The sequence below is a fragment of the Bos indicus genome, chromosome 4 (assembly GCF_029378745.1).
Source record: "Bos indicus isolate NIAB-ARS_2022 breed Sahiwal x Tharparkar chromosome 4, NIAB-ARS_B.indTharparkar_mat_pri_1.0, whole genome shotgun sequence".
Lineage (NCBI taxonomy): Eukaryota > Metazoa > Chordata > Mammalia > Artiodactyla > Bovidae > Bos > Bos indicus.
In genome coordinates, this window is record NC_091763.1 from 113,249,079 (window position 1) to 113,259,812 (window position 10,734).

Below are 10,734 nucleotides of genomic sequence, written 5' to 3' on the forward strand. Positions count from 1 at the left end.
GAGGAGGTTGCTTGGTGTTTCAAGGGTTTGAGGAGCTCACACATAACACTCCTTGCACAAGATTGGAATCAGCTATGGGATAGCACTGTTGAGATAAACTGCACCTTTATCACCAGCGGGGATATGGACAATGAGTTGGGTGTCACAGAGAGTTCATCACCTACCCACCCAGTCACAGAATGCCTGTGCAACCATGGGTGTCCCCTACAGGGTTTGAAGGGACGGGCAGCTATTCCATAGAAGAAGAAGTTGGGAAGGGGTCACCCATACCCTTCCTCATCTGATTTCTTCTTTCCACTGACTTGGTGACCACCACTCAGACTTCACCCTGGTGTCTTTCCACTTCTCTTTCCTGCCACTGAAATTTGCAATGCCACCCTTTCCCCAAATTCCTACAGGTATTGCACACAACTGTGCTGACCTTGGGGTTCAAGATGTTCCACTACATCCAAGCTCAACCCATGATGGAAAACCTCCTCTAAGATGGGGGTGGGCAAACGACAGCCTGCAGAGCAAATCCAGGCTGAGGCCAGTTCTGTGAACTGAGGAATGTTTTTACAATTTTGGATCATAGAAGAAGCAAGAGAATTCCAGAAAAACATCTACTTCCGCTTCATTGACTACATTAAAGCCTTTCACTGTGTGGATCACAACAAACTGTGGAACATTCTTAAACATATGGGAATACCAGACCACCTTACCTGCCTCCTGAGAAACCTGTATGCAGGTCAAGAAGCAACATTCAGAACTGGACAGGGAACAATGGACTGGTTTCAAATTGGGAAAGGAGTACATCAAGGCTGTATATTGTCACCATGCTTATTTAATGTGTATGTGGAGTACATCATGCAAAATGCCAGGCTGGATGAAGCACAAGCTGGAATCAAGGTTGCTGGGAGAAATACCAATAACCTCAGATATGCAGATGACACCACCCATATGGCAGAAAGTGAAAAGGAACTAAAGAGCCTCCTGATGAAAGTGAAAGAAAGGAGTTAAAAAGCTGGCTTAAAACTCAACATTCAAAAAACAAAGATCATGGCATCTGGTCCCATCACTTCATGGTAAAATGATGAGGAAACAATGATAGCAATGGCAGATTTTCTTTTATTGGGCTCCAAAATCACTGTAGATGGTGACTGTAGCCATGAAATTAAAAGACGCTCCTTGGAAGAAAAGTTATGACAATCCTAGACAGTGTATTAAAAAACAGAGATATTACTTTGCTGACAAAGGTCAAAGCTATGGTTTTTCCAGCAGTCATGTGTTGATGTGAGAGTTGGAGTATAAACAAGGCTGAGCGCCAAAGAATTGATGCATTTGAACTATGGTGTTGGAGAAGACTCTTGAGAGTCCCTTGGATTGCAAGGAGATCAAACCAGTCAGTCCTAAAGGAAAGCAGTCCTGAATATTCTTTGGAAGGACTGATTCTGAAGCTGAAGCTCCAATACTTTGGCTACCTAAGAGCTGACTCATTAGAAGAGACTGAAAAAAATCTTTCAAAAAATCTTTGCTGGGAAAGATTGAAGGCAGGAGGATTCAGGGATGACAGAGAATGAGATGGTTGGATGACATCACCAACTCAATGGACATGAGTTTGAGCAAGCTCCTGGAGATGGTGAATGACAGGGAAACCTGGTGTGCTGCAGTCCATGGGGTTGCAAACAGCCAGACAGGACTGAGTGACTGAACAACAACACGGGTCAAAAAATAAAGAGAAGCATAATGTTTCATCACCACATATGAAAAGTCCATGCAATTCAAATTTCATAAACTTGTAGGGAATGCAGTCTTGCAGGTCACTTCCTTCTTCTCCAGGGTGGCTTTCATGCTACAAGGAGATGGTTGAATGTTGAAGGAGACCAGATGGCCGGCTAAGCCTGAATTCCTACACTCACCATCTGGCTCTTGTCTAGCCCTGCTCTAAGGATTAAGGTTCTCTAATTTCCCAGTGGCTGACTATGCAGAGATTTTCCTCCCCACCCCGTCTCTAGGGCCTTCCTCCTTTCTCCCCCAGCCTCTTCACACCCCAGAGATATCCCAGAACACCCTAGTCTTTCTCTTTTGTGTGGTGTCTTATTATTACTATTTTTTTTAAACCTACAAGGAAGTCAGAGTATGTTTCTGAATAAAATAAGGAATTCCAACTGTAAAAAGGGGGTCCCCGGTGAGACGCTCGCTCACACAGCATGTCAGTCCACTCACTTTCCTCTCTGCAAGCTCCACAATATTTCTTGATGGTGTGCAGTTAGTTTATTATTTGTCTTCACCATTTTTTGGAAAAGATTTTGCTCTTAAATTTATTTATTTGCTTTAATTTTTGGCTGCACAGCATATGGGATCTTAGTTTCTCAGCCAGGGATTGAACCTGCACCCTTTGCATTGAAAGCACAATCTTAACCACTGGACTGCCAGGGAAGTTTCCACCTTCACCATTTTTAACACAACAGAAAGCGGAAATTTTTTTTCCTTTTGGGTTTTATTCCTAAAAAGGAACCAAAGAAAAGGGATGGTGTGTCTGATGCAAGGAAGCAAAATTGAAATGAAATTATGTAAAAAGCAAATAAAGTTTCTGACCAACACAGACAGGTATGCCGACTGAAAAAATGGAAGCCAAGGACAGGTGTCATCTGAAAATGCTCAATGTTGATGCGTACTATACAAGCTAATTACAATGGCAAGAAAAATCAAAAGGCATAGGACAAGAACAAATATTTTGGCATGAGAAACGATCCAGGCTTTGAGTCGGAGGAGCGCCTTGAAGGCAGAGTTTCTCTCCGCCTCTTTCAGGTCTTGCTTTTGCTTTGCAACCTGCAGCCGTACCTTGTCCAGGTAGCGCCTCTGACCTTCTCCATGGGCGCCACCCCCCATCTGCTGGAGCATCTGTGCATCAAAGAAGAGCTCGTTGGTGAGGAAGGCACCCTGGTGCTCCCGCTCCAGCCCCTCAATCACAGCCATCAGCTGGGCCAGCTGCCCTCTCTGCTCGTCCCCAGAGGCCCAGTTGTTGAAGGCGCAGTACCTCCGCCTGCACTTCTGGACCAGGCTCCTCAGCCTGAGGTTGTCTGTGTTTGCCATGTACTCATCCAAGGATCCGCCCGCCAAGTCCTCCTTGTGGGTGAAGAGGATGACCATGTATCTCTCAGCTCCTGCCCCAAAGACCTCCTTCACCCTGGTCACGGCCACTGCATCCTGCTTGGTGAAGTGCCCCAGCTTGGTCACCAGCAGCAGCACGTGGGGCCCTGGCACTGACAGCAGGTAACAGGCTCCGATATTCTCATACACCTCTTGATCCTGGGCTCTGGACTCAAAGATGGGGGGCATGTCCACCACCAGGATGCTCCTCCCATTCCACGTGCCTGTTGCCCTCTGACACTTCCTGGTCACCGACTGGGCCCCCAGCTTGGATTCAAACATGGGCTGGGAGAGGATGCTGTTCCTGGTGGCACTCTCCCTGCTGCCTGTTTTGCCTACCAGGATGATCCTCAAGGAGGAGGAGGGTTCAAAGCCCTGATGTTCTATCCTGCCTGTAAAAAAAAAAAAAAAAGAATTTTTCCAGTTTTACTAAGTTTGTGATTCTTTTTTAAAAGTTTTTATTTTATCTTGGAGTATAGTTGATGATAGGCTTCCCAGGTGGTGCTAATGGGAAAGAACCCACCTGCCAATGCCGGAGACATGGAACACAGGTTTGATCTCTGGGTTGGGAAGATTCCCTGGAGGAGGACATGGCAAGCTGCTGCAGTATTCTTGCCAGGAAAAGCCCATGGACAGAGGAGCCTGGTAGGCTGCTGTCCATGGGGTTGCAAAGAGTTGGACATGACATAGTGACTAAACAACAACAGACAACAACAAGAGTTGGCAAGGGTGACACTGTGCCAAGAGCTAAAATTTTCAAGAGATGGAGTGAGAATCCAAGGACTTCTGGAGTTCTAATGAGCCCACGTGAATTAGGTTCATTCCAGGCTCCTAAAATCTGTTATTTTGTTCCTTTTACTCTGTGTCGGTTCTTCCCTTACTTAAGTATTCTGAAATTTTATTTTTCAAACATGATTACTAAATCTCTATGTGGAACTTTTCCTCTTTTCAGCTGAGCACAGGCAGGGGAAGATTTCATTTTCACAATTTGGTTCCAAATCCACTGACTTCTGACTTGAAGTTTTGTTTCCACATTTCCCATACATCACCACACGGGTCAGAGTGTCATACTCGGGTGCGTAGGGTGTGATGACAGTAGGGAAGATAAAGAACGTGATAGCTGCCTTTTCCTCCTGCAGTTTAAAGTAACTGGGTTTCTCTTCTGTCTCAGTTTTTGAGGTCAGGGAGTGGAGGAGGGAAGACAGTAACTGTCGCCTGGTGTCCAGAGTGCTTGAGAATTTGGAGGGTTTCTTACCTTCAGCCATGGTCCATATCTGCTCCTCTGCAGCGCTTCCATTCACTTCTAGAATAAAAAGAAGGAAGGAATAAAAGCAAGTGTCCTTATAGGAGTTGGTATAGACCTGAGAACACCTCCAATTCAGACAGCTGAGAACAATTATCCTTAGATGAGCCATTTCCATTGCTAATTTTCTAACACATTTTATTTTCAAATATCCATATAGAACTTTAAGCAAGCCAGGTGATGCTAGGTTATGTTAACACAGTGAACTCTTGTTTTCTTCCTCATTCTGCAGGAAAGCAAGAAATGTTTGAATACATATCAGTTGATTATCTCCCTTCAAACTGAAAAGGCATGAAATAAAGAAAGCCTTCTTATATGGAATAAGAAGCAAGACTTTAAAATTATTTGTTATTATTATTGGAATCAAAGCAAACTTGCTAGACTAGAGAATAAAAGTTGCCTTACTGTAAATGAATAGTGGTTTGTTTGAAGTACTGGGCATTTCCAGTCCCAGAAACTCTTTGTATCAGATGGACATCCCAGTGGCAAAGGGGAAAGTACAATGCACCTTCCAGTGGGAATGTTGAATTGGGGTCCAGGGCTCCTTTGAGGATGCACATGAGAGGGAGAAGGGGAAGAGGCCCGAGTGTGGTCACCACCTCCTTCCCTCTGAGCAACTGGGGGAAGAGAAACTGGTGCCTTGACTGAGGGACAGCAGCAACATTTGGGACAAATTCAGGATAAAGTCCTTTCCTGATCTGTTTTAAATCAAATGTCTTTCCTTGTGGGTCTCCCAATAACAACTTAAGAAAAATCCCAGTAGACATAAGCAGAAATCGGCAAAACCATGGAGATAAATGTTTCATTCAGATGAGGCATACTATTGCGTCATTCTTGGTGCTAGAAAAGGTAAGCATACATTGGAAAAGGCAAGTATGCACTCTGCAATTATAATTAAGATGAACTCTGAGCCTGTGGGCTTCCCTCATAGTTCAGTTGGTAAAGAATGGGCTTGCAATGCAGGAGAACTGGGTTCGATTCCTGGGTTGGGAAGATCCCCTGGAGAAGGGAATGGTTACCCACTCCAGTATTCTTGCCTGGAGAATCCCATGGGCAGAGAAGCCTGGCAGGCTATAGTCCATGGGGTCACAAAAGTCGGACACAACTTAGCAACTAAACCACCATCACTGAGCCTATATTTTATTTATTCAGTTTTAAAGATTATGCAGTTATGAAATAAATATTTTAAGAAGAGAAATAAATACACTGAGTAATGAAACAAATTCCACAATGTGCAATGAACAAATCTCAGTATTTTGGCATTTTTATTACTGCTGTTCAGTTTGGTTGAGAAAGTTAAAACTTTACACATATAGTTTCCTTTATTTACTTTTGGACTCCCCCAACCCTGAGTCTCATTCTCCCTCTCCCTTTAGAGGCAAACAGTATTCTGAGATGTTTATGTGTCTATCTCACTTGTGTATTTACACTTGTACATACATATCTATCTATAATTAAGATACAGTACTTTTTGGTATTTTAATCTTTTACAGAAGTGACATTATTTATGTAACATTTTATCCAGTTCTTTCTTAACGAACAGTTGGTGTTCCAAATGCACCTTTGTTACTGCCAACAGTAGTGCCACTACCAACATGACAATCTCTCTGGAATGTCCAACTTCCTCCTGACTGCTGCTGCTGCTGCTGCTGCTGCTGAGTCGCTTCAGTCGTGTCCAACTCTGTGCAACCCCATAGATGGCAGCCCACCAGGCTTCACCGTCCCTGGGATTCTTCAGGCAAGAACACTGGAGTGGGTTGCCATTTCCTTCTCCAATGCATGAAAGTGAAAAGTGAAAACGAAGTCACTCCGCCTGACTAGATGTTGCCAAGTCTGACTCCATGAAACTTGTGCTGAGTCGTGCTGGCAGCAGCCACGTACCAGCATCCTGCAAATCTTCTCCTACACTTGGTAATACTATATTTTTAATTTTTTGGTCACCCTGTTGGGCATACAGTAGGATGTCTTAATTGGTTTAAACTTGCATTGTATTGATTAACATTGAGTTAAAAATGATTTTCATAGTTGATTTGCAATTCAGCAAATTTCTTATTTCTACCTTTACACATTTTTCTATTCACTCAGTCAAGATGCATAGAAATGGTCCTCATTAAGGAAACCATCCCCTGTCACACTATCAGAATATACTAAAATAACTTCTTTCCTTTCCTTAACCCTTGAGAAGAGCATTTTCCTTACCACCTTCTCCCACTTGGTGTACTTGCCTCTGGTAAATTATACTCCAGCCTCTGCTAAAATTGCTCAAATTCTCTGACGTCTTTTCTGTCTCAGATGACATTTTCTATTGGAACCAGTATACTGAAGTAGTAAAGACAATGACGAGTCATGACAATGTTGATGATGAACTTCACCATCATAATAACCCTCTGTGCAGCCGTTTGTGATTTTCAATTTTGCTTTCATATCCATTATTTTAATTGTTTGCCCTAATTCCCTATGAAGTGATTGAGATAGGTATTAAAATTTCTGTTAAAATATTAAGAAACTGAGTCTCAACTAACATGCCCATGTTCACACAACTGTCATGGAGCTAAGAACAAAAACTGGCTCATTTTGCCTGCATATTCTCCTAGGTTCATTGGGGAGGAGAAGTGACGATAAAGTCATTGAGCCTCTTGGAACACCACATACCATGTTGCCATCCATGGTCAGGACATAAACTGAAGCAGTTAGGCTGGAAGCTTGCCCTAAAACCAACAAACAGAACTGTATTGCAAAATCTTGAAATCTTGGGTGCCTTTTTTTTTTTTTAAAGACTATTCAAACATAATATCGTAGGGGACAGAAGTTGCTCAGAATGGAAAGATTTCAGTTTAAATAATCTGGTGTTTTTACATGACTTGATGATCAGTGTGACCCAAATGGGGCTCTGTGGCTGCCACAAAACACCATCAAAGTCCCAAATTGGGGGGCAGAGGTGCAGCACCGTCCTCCTGAAGCATCTTCTGAGTGGGTCAGGTTGCCAGGGGGAGACATGTCTCACCGAGGAATAGATTTTTGGGGGTGGATATTAACAAATATTAAAGTGTCCAGAGGCTAGTCAAAAAGGATATTGATGGAAATGCTGAAATGAAAGGATATTAAAAGGACTGAATCAAGCCTAGGAAGACATCCGGAAGCATTGTAAACCTGAAGCAATGTGACACGTGTCAATTGCAGAACAGACAAAAGTGGGGGAATGAAGAGTGGAGGCAGATTTCTTCTCCACAAGGAAAATCCGAATCTTCCCCACATGCGATCAGGAATCATGAAAGAGCTGGTGTGGGAGCAGAGATTATACGGGTATCTGACAGGAACAGCAGGGGGATCTAGCTTATGGAGGAGGTTGAAGCAAATAAATGTCATATACCTTTGGATCTTTAAATTGGATGAACCTGATGTTATCTTGATCCTATCTCATTTTATCAAATCAGTAGAAAGTAGGCTCATTCCTGCTGTTTTAGGAAAGGTAAAACTGTTTTTTGTCTGCCTCATTCATGAGTCTTTCCTTCCCCATTTGCTTGAGTCCCTCTGTTTCCCGGCATCACTTGGTTTCACAGTTTAGTCTCAGGACTTCATAACACGGCTTTCACAGGGGGTTGACAACAGACCAAGGGATGGTTCCTGTACACGCTGGGGTCTCTCTGCCATAGTGTCGAATTCTACATCGTGTGGTGGGAAACGTGGCTATCTGGGGAAGAATGGGGTGGCTTTCAGAAGATCAAGGTCTATGGAACAATGTCCACTGAGAGGTTTCGTTGTGAACGTGGCTCAGTGAGGGTTCTCGTCGTGTGGAGCCCTAGGAGTGGATTCCTGCACCAGGCTTCTCTGGGAGGTGGTGCTGGTCAGGGCCCGGGCGGGGGTGGTATGGGTGAAGTTACGAAGGTAAAACTTAAGATGTTCGCTCTACTTAGTTAGGGCTTACTTGTGAGTTTCAGTTTTCTCATCTGTCAAATTGTTGTTCAGTCGCTCAGTCCTGTCCAGTTCTTTGCGACCCCACGGGCTGCAGCACGCCAGACTTTCCTGTCCTCCACTATCTCCCGAAGTTTGTTCATGACCAATGAGTCCGTGATACTATCTAACCATCTCATTTCCTGCAGCCCCCATCTCCTTTTGCCTTCAATTTTTCCCAGCGTCTGAGAATATTAGCGAAGCTTTGTGAAATGCTGTGAAGCTTAATGAAAATCAAAAGAGCTCAGAAGTAGGCAACTAGACATAAAAGACTGCAGCACTGTGGAAAGCGATGGGCGGGAACGCGGGGTAAGCGGTCCGGTCCCCAAATCCGCCTGGTTCGCACTGGGAACCTGCTGTTGTCCATAAGCTTTCCACCGGCGCCCGGTTTCACTGACAGGAGACCCCAGAAGCATGGAACCGGTTAGAGGACCCACCAGAAATCAGTAGCCCTGACTCAACCGCGGCCTCCAGAACCCTCCCTCTTCGCCCGGCTCCCAATCCTCCAGGACGCAGGGACCCCCGCAGGGGTCCCCTTACCAGGCTCGGCTCTGCGGGCTGGATGCCGGCGGGTCGGCGGGAGCGCGCGGCCGAAGGCTGCAGGGCACGACTGCTGGGCTAGAAGGAAAGCGGCACTGACCGAGCGCGCGCGCCTCCTGTCCCCGCAGCTGGGGACACCCCTCCGGGCAGGGCGAAACTGCTGCCGCGGAAACCGGAGAGCGGCGAGTTCGCAGCGTGCGCACCCCCAAGGGATGTTTGCCCTCTGAGACCACGAGCGCCTCGCCCCCTCCCATTTCCTCTTTAAGAAGGGTGAAAAGAGACCACTCTGATCCCAGTCTCCCCGTGAAAGCACGTCTGCTGCTGCTGCTAAGTCACAGTCATGTCCGACGTTGTGCGATCCCATAGACGGCAGCCCAACAGGCTCCCCCGTCCCTGGGATTCTCCAGGCAAGAATACTGGGGGTTGTCATTTCCTTCTCCAACTCATGAAAGTGAAAAGTGAAAGTGAAGTCGCCCAGTCGTGTCCAACTCTTAGCGACATGGACTGCAGCCTACCAGGCTCCTCCAGCCATGGAATTTTCCAGGCAAGAGTACTGGAGTGGGTTGCCATTGCCTTCTCCGTTAAAGCACCTCCAAAGAGATCAACTTAGAAAGCTAGTTATTTTCTTTGGCGCAAGAAAGAATCACAGACTTTTCACGGAGGACTTCTCTACCTTCGTGCAAAGCTGGAGCCAGGTGTGGAGCAGGTTAGAGTGGAGCCCTCCTCCTTTCCAGAAACTCCGCAGAGCTGGGAGCCAGAGAGCCACTGTTCTTTGCCTTTTGTCTCTTGGGGTTGAGGTGTCTGTTCTTAGGAGGCGTGTATGTGTATGATTTCTGAGGAGTGATACGCAGTTCTCTTTGGTGTATCCTTGAGCTATTTCACCAGCGCGTGGAAGAACAGATCTTAGATGTTTTCAGACGTAATAAGTCAAGGGATATACACGATTTAAGTCTATTTTTGAAGTAAAAAGGAGTGCCTAAACTTCATGGGATAAAGTGTGAAGGGAAATACAAAATAAGAATTGGACCAAGAATGAGACTGAATGTAAGGTATAAAAATAATTATGACCCAAAATAATAAAAACAAAACACTACATCATTCGGGAAGATATTTAAAAGAGGTAAAAGACAAATTTAGGGGAAAAAAATCTCAAAATATTTTATTGCTGGAATAAGCAAATACTTATTCACTTGTATAGAAAAGGCAACATTGTCACTATCATATTAAGGCTCCCAGAGCAAAAAAAAAAAAAAAAAAAAGACCTAACGTCATTACACAACAATAAAAGACCTAACTGTAAGGCCCAGAAGTATAAAACTTTTAGAGGAAAACATAGGCAGAACACTCTTTGACATAAATCGCAGCAAGATCTTTTTGACACACCTCCTAGAGTAATGAAAATAAAAACAAAGATAAGCAAATGGGACCTAATTAAATGCAAAAGCTTTTGCATAGCAAAGGAATACATAAATGAAATGTAAGGGCAACTCTCAGAATGGAAGAAAGTATTTGCAAATGAAGCAACTGACAAAAGATTAAACTCCAAGATATACAAACAGCTCATGCAACTTCATATCAGAAAACCAAGTAACTCAATAAAAAAAAATGGGCAGAAGACCTAAACAGACATTTCTGCAAAGAGAACATACAGATGGCCAGGAAACATGTTCAGCATCACTAATTATTCAGGAAATGCAAGGGAACCTTCCTACACTGTTGGTGGGAATGTAAACTGGTACAGTCACTATGGAGAAGAGTATGGAGGTGCCTCACAAAATTAAAAATAAAACTATCATATGACCCAGAAA

At 44.4% G+C, this 10,734-nt stretch overlaps 1 protein-coding gene across 8 annotated transcripts; it reads right to left on the reverse strand.

Annotated features, from left to right (window-relative positions):
* Positions 1-805: 805 nt before the first annotated feature.
* Positions 806-9,739, reverse strand: LOC109557776 (GTPase IMAP family member 5-like). 8 transcript variants are annotated; one of them, XM_070788371.1, is made up of 4 exons: positions 8,927-9,545; positions 4,388-4,435; positions 3,020-3,524; positions 806-1,831 (listed from the first exon to the last, which is right to left on the reverse strand). In XM_070788371.1, exons 1-4 carry the CDS (start codon positions 9,354-9,356, stop codon positions 1,768-1,770), a joined length of 1,047 nt encoding a protein of 348 aa, XP_070644472.1. In that variant the 5' UTR covers positions 9,357-9,545; the 3' UTR covers positions 806-1,767. The 8 variants fall into 8 exon arrangements, with proteins under 8 accessions (XP_070644472.1, XP_070644471.1, XP_019814853.2 ...); XM_070788370.1 differs by lacking the exon at positions 806-1,831 and adding an exon at positions 2,627-2,883 and having other exon boundaries at positions 8,927-9,541; XM_019959294.2 differs by lacking the exon at positions 806-1,831 and adding an exon at positions 7,088-7,143 and having other exon boundaries at positions 2,627-3,524; positions 8,927-9,531.
* Positions 9,740-10,734: the final 995 nt, after the last annotated feature.